The 19,215-nt window shown below is 50.1% G+C and overlaps 1 protein-coding gene across 1 annotated transcript in view; it reads right to left on the bottom strand.

Moving 5' to 3' along the window:
• RAB11FIP3 (RAB11 family interacting protein 3) overlaps window positions 1-19,215 on the bottom strand; it is a 108,504-nt gene that overhangs the window by 13,960 nt on the left and 75,329 nt on the right. The window contains exons 4-6 of the mRNA XM_063142909.1: window positions 15,553-15,740; window positions 9,140-9,316; window positions 1,351-1,386 (exon numbers count right to left, since the gene is read on the bottom strand). Coding sequence (XP_062998979.1) covers window positions 1,351-1,386; window positions 9,140-9,316; window positions 15,553-15,740 — 401 coding nt within the window. The remainder of the gene's footprint in view (window positions 1-1,350; window positions 1,387-9,139; window positions 9,317-15,552; window positions 15,741-19,215) is intronic.

The following is a 19,215-nucleotide window of genomic DNA, read 5'->3' as shown; positions in this document are numbered from 1 at the left end:
AGAAGAGGTTGTAGGTGCCTTCTCCCCACCCTGCAAACTCCCACTCACATGAAAGAATTTCGAGGTTAGTCTGTGAACGCAATGCAGAGGACGAAAGGTTAGGCTTCTCCAACCTGGGACTCTCCAGATGTATTGGGACTACAATTTCTATCCACTCCCAGTAAGCATGGCACACACTGGCTGGGGGATGGCAGATGGTGCAGTCCTAGACGTCTGGAGGATCCCAGGATCAAGGCAAGATGTGTCGATGGCAATTTAACAAGGGCCTGATTTGCAGGAATGGGAGTGTTTTACACGTTTAGATACAGTATATCGCCTCCCACTGCCAGCTCCAACCTGCAGGTTCACAGCAGGTAGCAAAAGCAAAACGGAATCAGGTTGTGTTCAATTCAGTGAAATAGCCCACACCTTTTTCTGATGTAATCCTGAACCCTGAAGGCCAGCTAGGTCTTACGACACTAAGGCGTGGATTTTGGCAAGCCTGCAGGGCTGGGGGTGGTGGTGGGGAGGGTGGGGGTGGTGGAGGCACCACAAATGCCTTTCCTAACACATTTACTGTTTCCAACCAATACATAGGGAGCATCGCAAAGACTAGAGGGCATACCTTGGGGAGGGAGGAAGCCCTCTCCAAGGTATGCTGGGCAGAAGCCTTACGCTTTTGCCACTGAGACAAAACGGACCTCAAATATAAGCATTATTTTATTTTATTTATACCCCGCCTTTTTTCCTCCAAGGAACCCAAGGGATCATACATAATCCTCTTCCTCTCCTTTTTTAGCTGCACAACAACAACCCTGTGAGGTAGGCTGGGCAGAGAGTCTGTGACGTTCCCAAAACCACCCAGTGGGCTTCCATGGCCGAATGGGGACTAGGACCCAAATCTCCTGACTCTCAGACTGACCCTCTAGCCACTACACCACACTGGCTCCAGCATTCTCCAACCTGGTGCCATCCAGATGTATCTAACTACAACTTCCATCATTCCCATGACTGGGAATAGCTGGAGTTGTCATCCAACACAGGTTGAGGAGGGCTGATATATTCTCTTTGGGAGGGTTTGGCCCATTCCCCCCCCCCCCGGACAACGAAGAGAAGAGGATCATGACGAGGGAAGCCTGCCCACATGCATAAACCCTTAACCTGCAACCCCCAAGAGTCAAGCTGCTTCCCTTCGGGAGTTACAAAGAAGAAGAACACCTTTCTGTGCAGTCACTGACAAGGCTCTTCACTTTTAGTCGGGAAGAAACACCTTTCCTCCTCCTCCACCACCCCGTATGGAAGAGAACCCTTTAAAGTGAGCGGAGAGCGCCCGAAAGCGAGAGAAGGGAAGTAAAAGAAGCGTCCGCGTACCTTGCTACCTTCTTGCTCGAGAGTCTCTTATTTGGACTGTGGAATGAACAACAGGAAAACTAAGTCAGGAAAACTGACACCAAAGAGCAACAGCGAAACAGGAAACAAGCGAGGACAGAGCAGCAGGGGCATATCCTTTACAATTCACAGCCCGGCACGACGCACACAACACACCCCGCGCATGCATGGCGCCCGCTCCGTGTTTGAAAACCCAGGTAGAGTCACCATCTTGCACACATTTTAAGGGCCTTTTCGCTTTCGAGCTCGGCAATCGGGCGTCCACGGGGTGCACGGATATCTCGTAGCTCCGTCGAGGCCCGGGCGCTCTTCTCTCTCTGCCTCCGCTCGCCGGCCCCGTGCTGAAAACGGATCCCTGGACTAAGAATAGACCTTGAGGTTGGTGGGACTTCAGCTTGGCTACCGGCTCGTGCTAAATTCCAACCCGCTTCGTAGTTCCCACCGGGGGCCAATCTTGTGCTGAGAGCGCATCTGAAACGCCGATGCAGCACCCAGCCGATGCCATGTAACTCACACTGGTGCACCACAGAAGAAAGCCTGGGATACAACAGCTAAGGAGCTTATGCACACCTGGGTGTCCTATTATGGCTGTTGCAGGAGCCTCTGCCGGAGGAAAGGGAGCAGGAATGCGGACCGGGAGCATAACAGCAGTTGGGCAGAGAGGTATCCCCTGGATCCCAGAACAAGTGGCCCAAAGACGAAATCTTTTAGCTAAAGGATGGGCATCCCAAAACTACAAAGATCCACAGAACTCCTTCTATTATTATTATTATTATTATTATTATTATTATTATTATTATTATTATTATTATTATTATTTTAACACATAGTGCCCTCAGTGTGTATAGGGCTTTGCAAAATAGACCCATCCCTCCCTGCTCAGAGCTTACAATCCAAGGCCATTTCTACACCAGCCCGGTGTAGAGGGAGGGAGGGGGGAGGATCTCACGAGATCCTGATCATGAGATCCTCCCCTTAGGCCACATACAGGCGCGACATCCCAGGAAGAAGGAGGGTGTTGTGCCCGCCATTCTTTTTAATTTGTTTTTTTAAAGGAGCTGACAGCATGCACGCTCCACGAAAAGTGAGTTTTTTAAAAAATAGCCCTGACCTATCTCTCCCCCCCACCCCGTTCCTCCTGGCCCACCTCCCTCCCTCTACTGCTACTCGCGGGGAAGCAAGAAGAAGCCAGGATGGGCGGTCACACCTCCCGCAGTCTCAGGACGATCCTGAGAGCGCGGGAAGAATCAGATTTTCCCAGGGAGTACTTATCCTTGGGAAAACCCGTTCTCGTCCCTCTTTCCTCCCGGGAGTCCCTGAGCGTCATTTGGACGCACAGGGATTTTGCCGTAACCAGCTCACATTTTCGGGCAGGTGTAGAAACAGCCTAAGTTTCAACAGAGGGAGAGGTATTTGCATAAGTTCTCTAACAGTACACACTGTTTATCGATATGTGGGGTCATAAATATACACGCAGCCGGGACTGGCCACAGGTCAATGTCGGCAGGTGTTCATGGCAGCAAAACGTCTTCGGGGTGCATAATGTGTGAAGCAGCCCTCAGTAAAAAAATGGAGGAGGGGCAAGAGAGACTGGGGAGGGGAAGATGCTGAAATTCCAGCAAGACGCTGGCGCCTTCCGGATGTTGTTGGACTACAACTCCTGTCAGCCCCAGCCAGCTCTTGGTCTGGATGATGGTGTTGTAGTCCCACGACACCTGCAAACCAGAGTTCAAGTGCAACGACTCATGGCGACGTTATGTGTGCAGATAACACATCAGAGTGGCGTAGTGGCTAAAGTGTTGGATCGAATGCAATAATCCCCTTAAGCCTGGGAGGGGCTGTAAGCCAGTAGTGGACCCAGGCCGCTTTGCTGCTTCAAGCGGAGCAGACACAGTGCCCCCCCCACTCCCTAAAACCAACGTGCACAGTACCCAAGGCTATAATTGTCACAATCACCTCTGCCTCTCCCTAGCAGTACAAATACTGAACCGCCCAGAGAGCTCCGGCTGTTGGGCGGTATAGAAATGCAATAAATAAGTAATAAATAAATAAATACAATGATAATACACAGAATAATTAATCGACAACACCCCACACCAGCTGTCCAAGGCGCCGCCTCCTGGGACAGCCAGCCCTGGTAGTAGCGCACATGCTCTGCGTGCAAAGAGTCCCAGGTTCCATGCGCGGCATCAGCAGCAGGGCTGGGGAACGGCCCCCGTCAAGCTCAGGGGAGCTGCCGCCGGTCAATGCGGACAATGCTGATGAGACAGGCGGATCGGTGCCCTGACTCAATGGTAGGCTCAGACGCTATACGTTCTTACCGGGGACTAGATTCCCCCATCCACTGAAAGCAAAGAAGCTCACTTAAAAGCGGCCGTGTGCAGGATTACGTGGTAAGGCAGCTTCCTATGTTTCTAAGGCAGCCTTCCTCAACCTGGCACCCGGCAGATGTCTTGGATGGCAATGCCCATTATCCCCAGCCAACGGCTGGGGATAATGGGCATTGCAGTCCAAGACATCTGCCGGGCGCCAGGTTGGAAAAGGGTACCCTAAGACGTCATTTCTCTTGCTCCTCCAAGCTCATCTGCTTTCCTCTTCTTGCCCGACCCATCCCCAGGACTTTGCCTAGCCTTGTGCTGGACAGCTCTCTCCACTCCTCTCCATCCAGCGTGCCGGTCCTTTCCCGCTGCCCCCGAATTCATCAAGCCACTTTTCTTCCTCCTGGAGGCTCTGTTCCCGACCCACCGGAGCCCTGGCCTCACCCATCTTGTTCACCAGCCAGAGGCAGAACCCCGCCTCCTCAGCCCAACCCAGATCAGAACCCACAGAGCGGGAATCCATCGGCACCGCATTCACGTCACAGCCCGGGAGCGCATGCAAAGAGGCTTCGTCACAGAGCAGAGAACATGCACACGCACACACACACACACGCACACACACATGTGAAAGGAAGGAGTCCCACTGGCAGCGTGCTTGCTGCACCCCCAAGTATAATTGAGGGGCCTCCGTGGTTGCGAAAAGTTGAAGGGTGTTTTCACAAGCAACGTTTGCGATGTTAACCTTAAAAAAAAAAGGTGTGGTCAACGGAGGCGAACAGACAGCATCTTAAGGACGTGCATCAGCAGCCATCTGTCAGGGATGCTTTAGGGTGGATTCCTGCATTGAGCAGGGGGTTGGACTAGATGGCCTTGTAGGCCCCTTGCAACTCTGCTATTCTATGATTCTATGATTCCATGATTCTATGATGATCACATCTGTTATCGAGAAACGGCGTTACTGCTCTGAGGAAGGGGATGGCATCTCCCGGGGAAGGAAATGGTGGATTTGATAGCAAGAGAAAGGGAAGAAATAATTGACAAACACATGATACACAGGCATAGGCAACCAACTCAAGCACTGCTTGTGAAAACAGCCACGGCCAAGATCCCAAATGGTTTGAACGACAGGGGGCTGAGGCTTGCCCCCAAACCGCCTAGTCAGTAGGGCTGGGACTAGATTCAAACTGGCAGCTCAGCCTCAGCCCAAACACCACATTAGGTCGGGGCCCTTCTGTTGTACACAATGCAAAAAAAAACCCAAAAACCGGCTGTTAAATTTCAGCAGCAGGAAGCGAGCGCAACTGCTGGGCAAAGCCAATCCTGAGACTCCTTCCTTCCCAAGAACAGGTACATCACGCACGTACAAAGAAGAGTGCCATGCCCCAAACCGGTTACCTATTCATTTCAAGATCGTTTAGGCGAGCAGAAAGAGTCTCGAGGCGGTTGATTTGTTTGTGGCACTGGGTGCAGTAAAACTCAAACGCCTCGTCAGTGAGAATGCTGTGCAGTTTCGCGGCAAGTGGGTTGGCGCTAAAGAAATCACAAGTGTCATTCTTCATTTTTAATTTTTACGAAAACGGTGCAGGCCAAGCCTCGATTCCACCTGTGGGTTCCAGAAGTTTCGAAAAAGAGCGTGCACGCTCTCAAGTTGGAGGCCCTTCCAGATGTTTGGGACTACAACGCCCATCATCCCAAGCCACCAGGGCCAACGTGAGAGATAACCGGAGTTGCAGGCCAAAACGTCTGGAAAAGTTTACACAAGTTTATGTGTAATTTCTCCCTCCTTTTTATAATGCTGCAGCCAATTAAAATGGATACTTTCAACACATGTAGTTTTATTATATAAAAGTGGAATGTTCCTTTTTCTCTCTCTTCTTTTTTTAATGTGTTGTTTTGTTGAAATGCACAATAAAAACCATTTAGAGAAAGCAAACCAAAGAAACTCACATCTGGATAGCTACAAGTTGCCCAGAACTTCACTAGGGCCAGAATAACAGAATATCGCTAGGGGCAACAGATGCCTTTGGTTGTGCTGAGTGAGGATGCTAGGAGTTGTAGTCCAACACCTCTGGAGAGCATCAGGTTGGGGAAGGCTACCCCTTAGCCTAGACTAATTGTTGGGGGGGGGACTCCCCTCAAAAAAACTAGTTTGCAGAAGCAAAAGGGCGGTAAATTTTTGTAAACCGCCCAGAGAGCTCCAGCTATTGGGTGGTATAGAAATGTAATTAATAAATTAATTAATAAATAAATAAATTATTAGGGGGGGAAAGGAATTTCTCTAGGGAGGCATCATCTCTTTCAGCTGCCCAAGGGCCAAACTCCATTTCAGAAAAGATTTCAGGGCCCATATTCCAGGGGAGCCCCCACCAAAATACCAGAATACTGTAGCTTAAAGCTTTAGGCGACGTTCCAGCCCTATACAATAAAGGGAACTGCGCAAAAGTCAGGAACCCACCAGGTGATTGGCGGTTTGGGGAAAGGGGGTGGAGTTATCGGGGGCACCACAAAGGGCAAGATTTGGCCCCAGGAGGGTTTGCCTTTGGCTCCTGGACCTGAGGTTTTCCACCCCTGATTTAGTCAACGATACACAGGAGCTATTTATTATACAGTGGCTGAAAGTGGGAAGCGTTTGGTGGGGAGGGAACCCAGGACCCTTTGGAATCCCGCCTGCTAGCTGCTAATTTTATTTATTTATTTATTTTTATTAATTACATTTTTATACCGCCCAATAGCCGAAGCTCTCTGGGCGGTTCACAATCCCAGCCACAGCCCTTATCCTTGCTTCCCGGTGGTCCTTGAGCAGCTGATACATCAAACAACGAAAAGGCACACAGAGGCCGTACGGACGCCGCCCGGGGAAACTGCCAAGTCCTCCAGACTGACCGAAGAGGGATTCGGGAGGTTCAAAGAGGGTGCAAAGGTTGAGACAGAGCAGGCAGAGGATGGTGTCTGGGCAGGGGCGAGCCCTGGATCCTGCTTGCACCATTACAGTGAACACGATGTTCCTGGTGGACCCAGCCACAGCATGAACGGACGGGTACTGGGAGGGGGTCCACAGCTTAAGGCTCACAGCACATGCTTTACAGGAAGAAGGTCCCTAATTCAGTCCTGGTGTCTCCAGTTAAATGGGCCACGGTAGGGAAATACCTCTGCCGGAGGTCCTGAACAGCTGCAGGGAGCACCGGTTTAGATGGACAAACCGTCTTGACCTTCTAAGAAGGCAGCTCCCTATCTCCAGAAGACAGGATTCACTTCTGGAAGCCCACCTGCAGAAGCGCCCAACGCGCTTTCAGTTTTGCTTCCACCAACGTAGCTGCAGAGAACTGCGGAGGCCATTTTTTGGGCGCTGAAGAAACGGGCAATGAGGATGTCACGTTTGGCTTGAGACACGCACGCATGTGGGGGACACTTCTGGAAGCCACGAGGTTTAATCGGAGGGAGAGGTTAAGTGTGAAAACCGTGACCCAAGAGGTTAAACGAAAACACACTCGCGCACACACACACAGAGGCGTGAGCCGGCAGGGAACGAGGTTAAACTCACAGGAGCCTGGAAAAGAAAGTCAATGACGAGCCCACGGTTCATATCATCTTGCTGAGCCCCTAGGTCTTGAGGGAGGGGGGGCTGAGCACCCACGGAGATGAACAGGAAGGCGTGACAAGCGGGTGCAAAATACGGGGGCTTCCAGCCCAGCAGGTGCTTGGCAGTTCAGCTGTTATGATAATTCTGGTACTAAGCTACCGACTTCAAACCAATGGTGCATCCAGGCTCTAAGCAATTTCAATAAAAAGTGCCTATTTCAGCCTTCTTTCACCTGGCGCCCCCCCCCCCCCAAGATATGTTGGATTACAACACCCATAGCTCAATGGGGATAATGGGTGCTGTAGTCTAACACATCCGGAGGGCACCAGGTTCAGAAAAGCTGACAAATTCCATCTTATTTTTCACCTTAATAGATTTTTTCCCCTGGTAAGGAAAGAAGGAAAGAAATGGTAGGGAACACGGAAGGGTTACAAATGGAAGATGACCTCTTCCCCCTCCCCACCATAAAATACTGCGTTTAGAGGCGGGCCGATTGCAGGATGAAATCCTCACCTGGATGCAGGCCCAGCTCTTTCTAAAATCTGCAAGAGATCCCACCCCGCCCCGAAGCGAAGAGAGAGCCTTTTTTTCTCTTGAATTATAGTATTTTAACACGGTGATCCAGCAAAAAGTACAACAGTTGTTTGTGCTTCAGCAAGGAGAGTGCAGTGGTCAGGACTGGGTGGGAAGAGCAGGGGAGGGGGAGCAGGAGGAGGAGGAGGAGGAGTGGGGAGGAAGAAGGAGGAGGAGGAGGGAGGAAGAAGGAGAAGGAGAAGGAGGAGGAAGGGAGGAGGAGGGAGGAGGAGGGAGGGAGAAGGAGGAGGAGGAGGAAGGAAGGAAGGAAGGAAGGAAGGGGGAAGGAGAAGGAGAAGAAGAAGGAGGCGGAGGAAGAAGAAGAAGAAAGAGGAGAAGGAGGAGGGAGGAAGAAGGAGGAGGAGGAAGGGAGAAGGAGGAAGAAGGAGGAGGAGGAGGGAGGGAGGGAGGAGGAGGAGGAGGGAGGGAGGAGGAGGGAGGGAGGAGGAGGGAACACTCCCCTAAAGGAAGCACTTTTTTCCACAGGGGTAATGGTCAAGACATCCTTGATGTGCAAGAGCACCATTAGAACTGGACTTTGGCTGCCTGGTCTAGGAAGCAAGGGAATTTGAAGCCCCAGCCCAGCCCTCCCACCCTCTGCTGTGGGGTGCAAGACACGCCTGCCCTGCAGCTGCCAAGAGAGGCTCCCTGGATGGGCAGAACGAAGCGGCCCCAGCCCATGGGAGGCCAAGGCCAAGGCCAAGGCTTGCCGCTCTGCAAATCCTGAAGGAACATGAGCCTGTTGCAGTCACGATGCATCAACCTTGATATCGCAAGTCCAACACGCCAGAACATTTGTTACCTCATCTGAATTTGAAACGAAACAGCTGGAGCAGGGGCGCACAACCTTCACAGCCCAAAGGGTCGTGTGTGATGCTGGCTCAGGGGCCGCACATACGCCCACATGTATCCCAGGGATCCTGGTGTAGATGGCTCTTTCCTTGCTGCTAGCAGCAGAGGGGAATGAATGACCTCTATCAGGAACTCTGGGAAGACAGTGGAACGCATAGGCAGGGGGGAATTCAAGGGGGTGGGGGTCAGGGAACTTTTATTTAAAAGGCTCAGCAGCTACCAAAGCAAACGTGGCCCCTGGGACCTTGTTTTTAACCACCTGTATTTGACATGGGGCCGGCCCTGTCCTTTGGCTACTGCTCAGCGGTTGCCTTGCAGAATTATCTCTGATACAGTAATCAAGGACAGGGCAGAAGACAGGATAAGCAACAAGCCCATACGGATGCAATGTGACTGAGAAAGGCTAGAACCCACACAGACACATGGACTGGCCGGGTTTTTTTTTTACCTGGGAGAAAGGAAAGAGGAGCTGCTGAAGCCACTTTCTCCGTTGCACAAGCTGTCCGAGAAGAGGTCCACCTCGTTCCCTTCCCCGTAGTCCTCAAAGTGCTCCTCCCCGCTGATGACGGTGACGATGGAGTGGCCGTTGACATCTGAAGTCAAGGGCAGGTCGTGAGGGTGAGGTCTGCGGGAGGAAAGGAAAAGTCAAGGGGTCACGGGAGGAGGCCAAGGTGTGTCCCATGAGCAGGGCACAACAGGACCGGGTTCAGGCTGCTGCTGGCTCCTTTGGGTGGCGCAGCTCCATCATGGCAGGATGCAGAGTAACTTAGGACTAGAACCGTGCGATGCAGGACAGCAGAGCCCTGGCAGCGTACTTCAGCTGTTGGCTGACAAAAACAGATATGTCCCCAGCAGGCGCTCTGAAGTCTTGCTCAAGGAGCACCCCTAGAAGCAGAGAGGGATCAGACCTCCATGGGAGGAGACCTGCTTTAAACACAGAAGGCCCCTGGTTCAACCTCCAGCTTCTCCAGCTGAAAGGATCCCAGGTAGCAGGTGATATGAAAGACACCTGCTTAAGACCTCTGGAGAGCCATTGCCGCTCAAGAGTAGCCCAGGGGCAGGCAGACGCGAGCTACTTTGTTTTGTACTAGAACCCCTGAGGTCCACCAACTAGATCTGGGGCAAAGTCACAGAGGACAAAGCCGCAGGACATTAGTCAGGGCAAAGCTCAGATTAAACCAGCCGCACATTGCACATTTGTACGGGCCCAGCTTCAGAGAAGGCCTGCAGGGCACGTTCCGTGGGACAAAGCCCATTTCGCTGGGTCAAGCGTAACAGCCAAACCATGGCCCTGTTCAGACGGCGCGCTAAGCCACGGTGGTTAAGCGTTTTGAGCTAAACAAGATGGCTTAGTGTGTCGTGCGAGCCATGACTTAACGCGTCGCGTGAACCATTCCTAAGCAAGGGGGCTACATACCCTTGGTTTAAACACGCCCACTAACCATTGGCTGCAAAAAGTTTAGCGACCTAACCATGGCTTAGTGTGTTGTCCGAACAGACCCATTCTATCATTTTGTCAAGCGACACATTTTCACATTTTCTTTGAGAAAAGTGCACCCAGTAAGGAGGCAGCAAAGCAAAGCAGCCCTCGGACCAAGGAGAAGTAAATGTTTTCAGCTGCACAGCCAACCCACATCTTGAACTGTTACTGCACTCAAGGCTCCCTAATCCTATTAAGGATCCAGGAACAGGCATCTGAGTGCCATAAACTGCCGGTGGCACAGGCTCTGGGTTTTTTTCCACATACACAGGCATTTCATAACAAAAAGTAGGCCTCCTGCGTGGACACAGCCCACTGGGTAGGAACGGCAGATGTGAGCGCTGGGTCCCCCTCTCACCACAACTGAGAAGTCACTAGAGAGCCTTGGAAAAGCACCTAAGAAAATGGCCTGGAAGATGGGAATAAAAAGGTCACCTGCCTTACAGGGGTGTTGCAAGAGTGAAAGAGGTCGAGTCCTTAGGTGAGATATGGCAGCCTTCCCCCCATCATTACCTATGCAGGCTGTGGGTGGGAGTTGTAGTCCAAGCCATCGGGAGGGCACCACATTTGGAGAAAGCTGAGCTATAGAAATGTTGGAGAGCTGAACTCCAGACTTGGAGAACATCTTCCAAAGATTTTCCGAAGCGGGTCAGAAATGGAAAACCTGCACCTCTCAAACCAAATCTATGAGACTTCACAGCACAGAGCCTTCCTTATTTTTTAAAAACAAAACAAAACACAGGAAGCCCAGTGCTATCAGCAATTCTAGGATGCAAACGTATGTATTATCTTTGTGTTAACAGACAGAATAGACTTGCTATCCTCCCGGAAACCCGAAGAATGAGGCTGTGTTTCCAGCATCCTCCAGTCCTGATGAAGTGCTGATGAAAAGGCCCCGACTAGCACGGAACAGTAAAGGAGAGTCAGATACCACCCCAAAGAACAGAAGAGATGAAAGAGAAACAAGCACTTCTCCCAAATAGAATGCAGGACAAGTGGTGAGAGACCTGTATCACTCCGTTTTGGAATCGATGCTCTGGAACATGTACATTTCAGTTCGTTATTTTTACGATACGAATTTTACGATTCGTATCGAAAAATAACACAACGATCCGGGCATTCGAACAATCGCTGCCTTCGAGCCAAACTTTTCTTAGGGATATACAATAACCCGTGAAGCCAGTAAATTATCACTGAAAGGGTGTTTCCATTTAACTTTTCTTTTTTGGTCTAGAAAAGCTCCAACAGGTAAGATGATAAAATGGGAAGAGGGGTGAAGGAGAGATCGAGAGAGAGAGATCCTTATTTTAGGGGATTGCATAAAAGAACCAGGGGATTGCATAAAAGCCAAGCCTCCCCCAACCTGGTTCCCCTCAGATGTGTTGGACCACAACTCCCATCATCCCCAGCCATGATGGGAGTTGCAGTCCAATACAGGCAGTGGGGCACCAGGTTGTGCAGGGCTAACATAAGCCGAAATTAGCAAGCGTCTCTGGGTGTCAACAAGAGGAAGACCAGACAATCAGCTAAAATAGAAAGTCTAAGAAGGGAAGAGGTGGCCAAGGGCTTAGGAGAAGGAAATATTGGAGGAAAGAAAGCAGATATTAAAATCTAGCAAGTCCCGGAGGGAGGGAAGGAGGGATTGGGACGGGTTCAAGCCCATGTGTTAGGAGGCAAATCCATGTCAAGGTCAAAGCAAGGCTGGTTACAAAAGAGGCCCTATTTCTCCTTCCAAGTCCGACCCATTTCTCAAGGAGGAAAGAAGGAACCTTTGGGGCAGAAATGCACTTTATTCTGGCATGGGGCTTCTCTCACCAATCAGTTTCGTGGGATGATCCCGGGTTCCAGTATTTTGAAAGAGGGAGAAAAATGTCTCCCTGTCCACATTCAGACAGCAGCATAAACAGAGAGCAATGAATGTTGGTAGGGCATTCTCATCGCTGCTAGAAAACACACACACATACACACACAAACACCCTCTCCTTTTTGAATTTCAGTACTCCGACTTTCCTCCAAGGAACCCAGGTATGGCCATGCACAGGATCATCCCACTTTGTCCTTACAATATCAAGAGATGGCAACATACCCAAGCTGACCATGTGAGTTTTGTGGCTGGTAATGGGACCTGGGTCTCACAAATCCACCACTGTCTCCTCCGGCAGAGACGAACTCTCATTTTATACAGCTCTTGAAGGCACCAACCTTCTGGCCCCCTGGGACAGCCTTCTGCCAAAGGTCTCAAAACAATAGCAAAATCAGGCTGAAATCAACAGGTGACATTTTACCTATCACTGCACCTTCACCTGGGGAAACGCTTCACCTGTTGCTTTCCACCCACTATTCAGATATTGGAGGCACAAGAGTGTCAAGTTCAGTTGTTATAGGGTTGTTGCAGTTATTATCAGCATTTTGTTTTATCAGTAGTACTTTATTTTGAAAAGATAATCTATATAAAATTTCTAACTAAACAGATGGCTTTAGGCAGCCTTGTAAATAAGCCCATGAAAAGTTACTAGCCTGCAAAAAATTTAATAGGGGGCAGAGGAAGGGTGGAGAACTTCATCCCTCCTCCACCAGCCTGTGACATTTCTGCCAGCCGGCTCACTTGCCTGCATGGAATCCTATTTGCTCGCCTTCATCCAATTCCTAGTCACCCACAGGTGACCAGGCAAGTCCTTAAATACAAGGCTGCCTCTAGGAATTTGCCCACGATAAAGGGTATAGATTCTCAGGTGGCTCTAACCACAATGGCCCCGTTCAGGAGACACCTTAAACCATGGCTTTATCCACAGTGAGTAAGGCTTTTTGCTTTCTTCACCATGGTTAAAGCCATGGTTTAAGGTGTCTTCTGAATGGGGCCAATAACTGAAAGCACTATTTGGTGTTTCCAACGCCTGCAAACCAAATCTGTGTGGAGCCCAAGAGGGATCCTGCTGGTCATTCCACATCCCGCTGGGTTCTTGCAGCAAGTGAAGGGTGCTCTCAGGGAGCAGGGAAAGAAAAGACAGCGAACATACACTGGTTGAGCAATGCAGTTCGCAAACAGGAGAAAAAAGAAGCTATCATCTCTAGACACACTCATGCCGTAGTTCAGGGGTGAAGACGTTTTTTCAGGCAAAGCTGAAAAAAATTTCCAGAGTAAGTTCTCAGGGGCAGTGTTCTAAGGGTGGGTGGGGCTAACGTCAAGGGGGCGGGGCCAAAAAACCCAGCCTATGGTAGCTTAAAGCTCTTACTTAACTTAGCCTTCGGGGAGGCATTTCCACCTTTCAGAAACTGCACAAAAGGAACCCAAGGCGGCATACATAATTCTCCACCTCTCCATTTCTATCCTCACAACAACAACCCTGTGAGGTAGGCTGGGCTGAGGGTCTGTGACTGCCCCCAAAGTCACCCAGTGAGCTTCCCTGGTCGAGTGGGGACTAGAACCCGGATCTCCCGGCTCCCAGTCCGACACTCTGGCCGCTACCCCACGCTGGCTCTCGCACATCTGTCGCGCACGTTCACACAGACTAGATGGTTAAAGGCTTGCAGGGATGTCCTTTTCCTATCCACTTGGTGGCTGTGTGCAAGGACTGGAGGCATGGGGAAGTCAAAAGCAGACTCAAGCCTGCCCTTCTCCATCCCAAACTTGACTGTAAGGTCAAAACCAGCAACACCCCCTGCCCCCCACCCCCGGAAAGGCATTTGTACCTACAGGCAGGCGACTCGGATGCAGTGAGCCATGGTCCCAGGAGGCCGGGCCGAACGGACCCAGGCTGGCATTCTGGCTAATTCTCTCCAAGAAAAAGGCCTCGCAGCTTTGGAAGCCGATTACGGACTGAGGGTTAGCTACTGCCAAGCCCGGCTCTTTTCAGCAAATAAAGAGGCGGTGACTGGCTAATCCCATTCTCCCCGCCTCCCCCCTCTCCCCACGCTCCTTAATCTGCAGGGCCTCCAACGGCCAGGCACTCTTTCCGTCCCGCTTTGCAACCGGAGCCTTCCGCAGCTCCTGGGGAGGCCAAGAAAAACCCCTCCGGAGGTCAGAAGGAAGAAAGAGAAAGTTTGGGACGCAGGGAGGGAGGGACGCTTTGCTTAACCCAAATTAGCGCAAAGGGTTGGCTGGCTGGCGCCTCCTTCCTCGTGTGCACGGATCCAGCTTCATGGTGGTTTTGGTGCCCGGAGCAGAGGATCCAAACAGCACCTTCCTTGCCGCTAATACACCCTTCCCCAATCTATTGCCCTCCAGATGTTCTGGACACATCTGGATGGCGCCAGGTTGGGGAACGTAGCTTGGGCCCAGTATTAATCAGGAAGAAAGGGCCGTAGCAACGTGCGCACTCTGCCTGCAGGAAGTCGTAGCGTCCGTCTCGGGCCGCGCTTGCTAGAGAGCCATTACCGGCTCCAGCAGGTACATCAAGGGGGCCGTGGCTCAATGGCAGAGCACAGGTCTGGCAAAGCAAGGCAGAGTAGCCAAAACAGGCTTCCGGAGGCCAGTGGTCGGATTTCACCAGCCGGCTGCCCTGCGCAAGCCTGACTGAAGGGAAACAATTGGCATAATCAGATCTGAACACGCTCGAAGCCCTTTTATTGAGGTGTAAACCATAAATGTGCCCAGAACTTGTTCAGATCTCATTAGGCCAATAGCTTCACTTCAGTCTGGCTCAATATTTGAATATTGAGCAGGTCAGGTTTGAAAGCTTCCAGCAGGACTGAGTGCTCGACGCTCCTAAAAAGAGAAAGGCAGCACAACCGAGATTCCCCCACCCCTGTGGAAATAAGTGCAAGCTAAGACAGGGTGGGTGGGTGGGGGATACATTCTTGGGAGGGAGGGAAGGGCCACTTGCCTCTTCCCTTTGCACTTTCCAAGGCTGGCCTGCCGAGAAAACACAGCGGCCAAAGTTCTGCTGCGATTCAAGTCCCTCCGCCTTATTTATTTTATTATATGTATTTGTATCCCGCCTTTTGCCCAATGCTGGGCCTCAAGGCGGCCTTACAAAGTTTAAAATATACATTGGGGGGGGGGGAACAAAACCATAAACATTAAAATACACAAGAAAATTATAAGACAATAACATAGATGGAGGGCCAGATTATTCTCCAAAGGCCTGCTGGAACAAAAAAGTTTTTGCCTGCTTCCGAAAGCCCATCAAGGACGGAGCCAGCCTAGCTTCCCCGGGAAGAGAGTTCCAGAGCACCGGAGCAGCCCCCAAGAAGGCCCTCTCCCATGTTCCCACCAAGCACGCCTGTGAAGAAGGTGGGACTGAAAGAAGGGCTTCTCCAGAAGATCTCAAAACACGGGCAAGCTCATAAGGGAGAATATGTTCTTTCAAATAACCTGGACCCGAACCATATAGGTTCCTTCCTCTGTGTGTCCCCCCACCAGCCGGGTAAGGAGCACCTACCCGCTCTCCACTTCCTCAATGGGGTCCGTGAACTCCGAGGGCACGGCGGAGTCGATGGCGCTGTCCGTCTCCACTTCGTCATGCATCTCCTGGTGGACGAGCGTGCTGGTGTCCTCGTCCGTGAACGTTTCGCACTCGCTGTAGGTGCTCTCGGAGCCCATGTACGCGCTGTCCGTCACCTCATTGGCCTGTTGGGGACAGAAGGACACAAAGCCATTTAGGGATTGCAGCCCTGTCCGCACCCATTGCTGCTGGCGCTTTTTTCTTGAGATTGCAAACTTTCCTACAAGAAGCTATTATTATTATTTCAATTTATACCCTGCCTCTCTACAAAATCCCCTGGGTGGTTTATAAATCCACTGTAACTGCTTTTGGTTTCCTCGCAGCATTAAGATCCGAGCATTATAGGAGTGTTTCCTTTTCTGCTACATAACCTCTAGATGGCACTGTGGCATAGCACAAATGCACAAGAGGAAATCATGCTCTCTTTCGCTTTCACAATTAAATGCTGCATTTTCCGTGAAAAGTGCTGATTAGACACAGAAGTGAAACTGGAGGGTCATCTAAAGAACCTATATTATAAGAGGCAGTTCAAAGAGTCATTCTGCCCATGTCTATGTATCATAACCTGCACTCAGTGATTGAGTATGGGTTGTTTTGAACCATGGGTTGTTTGTTGAGACGAGGGTTATTGTGTTGGCTTAATGCAGCCAGGGTGGCTTGTTAACCATGCAATGTGGCTTATATTCTCGAACAAGCCACCTTGAGAACCCATGGTTTATTGCTAGGTTGTTCAGGATGGTTAACAAGCCACTCTGGCTGCATTCAAACAACACAATAACTCACTCTGCGGAAAATGCACTGCTGTCAAGAAACAACCTATGGTTCAAAACAACCCACACTCAACCACTGAGTGTGGGTTAGTGGGTTGTGTGAACAACACCCCCTCTTTTAAGCCTGCAAGAAGCTTGTAAACAGATCTTCCAAATCACTCTCTGTGAGCACGTTGTAGTTTTGAACGTTACCGCTCAACCACCACCGGAAGAACTACCACCATATGAGAGAAAATTGTGGGTTTTTCTCCTACTCCTCACCCTCAGAAGTTGCTCAAACCATTAAAAAGATAATAATCTCACACCCATTTGTTCCCAAGCTCTGGGAGAAAACTATTTGTGCCATTCTACCATGAAAAGAATTACAAAAGCCAATGAAGGGCTCTTGAAGGACACCATGATGACCGATTTGTACACCTGAGAAAACCAAACAAACCACATGTCCTTATCAAGGTCAGAAGAGCCCATTTCAAAAACACCACAAAGCTCAATGCCTTTAAAGAAAGGTCAGCAAAGCATATACAACCACTTCTTTAGAAGCAAAATTTTACAAGTTCCGGACCGCTTGCTAAAATATCCCTTTCCAAAAACCCAACAGGTGACTGACAACGAAAGGATCACTCTAGATTTGTATTTCTTATGCAAGGATGTGAAAACGGATCAGAATCCTATCAAAATTCAAGCACCTTTAAAAATCCCAATCCTTCTGGCCAGTTTAATCATAACCCCTGAAATCCCAATCCAAAATTGATCACTCTTGCCAACGCACCTGAAAGGTATTCAGAGCTTTTCTGCATGAGGCTGTTAAGAAGGACGCAGACAAGCTGGAGCGTGTTCAGAAGAGGGCAACCAGGATGATCAGAGGTCTAGAAACAAAGCCCTATGAAGAGAGACTGAAAGAACTGGGCATGTTTAGCCTGGAGAAGAGAAGATTGAGGGGAGACATGATAGCAGTCTTCAAATACTTAAAAGGTTGTCACACAGAGGAGGGCCAGGATCTCTTCTCAATCCTCCCAGAGTGCAGGACACGGAATAACGGGCTCAAGTTAAAGGAAGCCAGATTCCGGCTGGACATCAGGAAAAACATCCTGACTGTTAGAGCAGTGCGACAATGGAATCAGCTATCTAGGGAGGTTGTGGGCTCTCCCACACTAGAGGCATTCAAGAGGCAGCTGGACAACCATCTGTCAGGGATGCTTTAGGGTGGATTCCTGCATTGAGCAGGGGGTTGGACTCGATGGCCTTGTAGGCCCCTTCCAACTCTGCTATTCTGTGATTCTGTGATTCTGTAATCACTGTACCTACTTTCAGTTTTCTCGCTCAACTCAAAGAGCTTTTCCTTTCCTGCTTTTCTGCTACATAGCCTCTAGGTGGGGCTGTGCTAAAGCAGACTATCAGAATTACACAAATACAGCCTTTTCTTTCACTTTCAAAAATAATACCCCATTTCCCTCATTTTAAATAAAACCCGGAAAAGTGCTATTAAAAACCAGAAGCAAAACTGGAGGGCCACAATGTTGTCTAAAGAACCTGTAAACAACCGTAAGTTCTATAAAAGCTCGGAATTCCGGTGATTCTCGAGGAGGAAAGAATTTCATAACTGGAGAGCAGCCACCCTGAATGCTTCTTGAGGTATCGTCATTCATCCTGTATACTAAGTGTGAATTCATTCTCCAAGTGTGGATCCTTATGTAGCCCAAGAGGGAGGTATCACTCCAATTTTCAGAAGTATAAAAAAAACCTTTAGAAAATTCCCTAAAGCAGGGAGAGGTGTGTAAGCATACTCATGGCCACAGAATGCCAAGTGTCTATTTGTGGGTGGTGGTAATAGTGATCCTGGAAGAGGTCATAGCTGGCTGTCACCCTCCCAGCACCTCCCTGGAGAAAGACCCACTTCAAACCTCACCAAAGACAATTCCAGCTTCCCAGTACTCTCTTAGCTCAGCTGCTACTGCTGCTTCTCTCCAAGGCCTGGGTGGGGTGGAGGTATTGCCCCTCAATGGCCCCGTTCAGACAACACGCTAAACCATGCTGCTTAACCACAAAATGGTTAATGCAATGTATGCATTCCATTCTGAGAGTGCCTTGGACTGCAAGAAGATCAAACCAGTCCATACTCCAGGAAATAAAGCCAGACTGCTCACTTGAGGGAATGGTAGTAAAGGCAAAACTGAAGTACTTTGGCCACATAATGAGAAGACAGGATACCCTGGAGAAGAGGCTGATGCTAGGGAAAGTGGAAGGCAAAAGGAAGAGGGGCCGACCAAGGGCAAGATGGATGGATGATATTCTGGAGGGGACAGACTTGACCTTGGGGGAGCTGGGGGTGGCAACGGCCGACAGAAAGCTCTGGCGTGGGCTGGTCCATGAAGTCACGAAGAGTCGGAAGCGACTGAACGAATAAACAACAAAATGCATTCCATGAACCATTTTGTGGTTAAGCAGCATGGTTTAGCGTGTTGTCTGAACGGGGCCAATGTGTACATTGGGTGCGTGGCCCAGAAGCAGTGTATATAAGGGAGGAAGCACTCTTTAAACCATTGGGCCATAAATGTTTTCTAAAAATTCAAAGAGGCTTGCATCAGACACACTGGGTCCTTTGGGCCCCTGGGATTTGCCCCACCATACCAGGTGCTGACACCAGACCTGGGGCTGCAGGAAGCTTGTGGTCATGAGATGGCGAGAGTGCAGAACAAGGCACAGAATTCTGCTTCCTGGGAACCTCAGCTTCTGTTCAATACAAACACACGTTTCTAGTCCTTGCAGGTGCAAAGATCTTGGGAGTGTGTGGGCAACGCCGGCTGAAATTTCAGAAGCCAGAAAGAGGGTT

This window comes from Elgaria multicarinata, chromosome 17 (assembly GCF_023053635.1).
Source record: "Elgaria multicarinata webbii isolate HBS135686 ecotype San Diego chromosome 17, rElgMul1.1.pri, whole genome shotgun sequence".
Lineage (NCBI taxonomy): Eukaryota > Metazoa > Chordata > Lepidosauria > Squamata > Anguidae > Elgaria > Elgaria multicarinata.
Note: the sequence above shows the minus strand (reverse complement) of the source record. Positions and strands in the feature narration are given on the sequence as shown.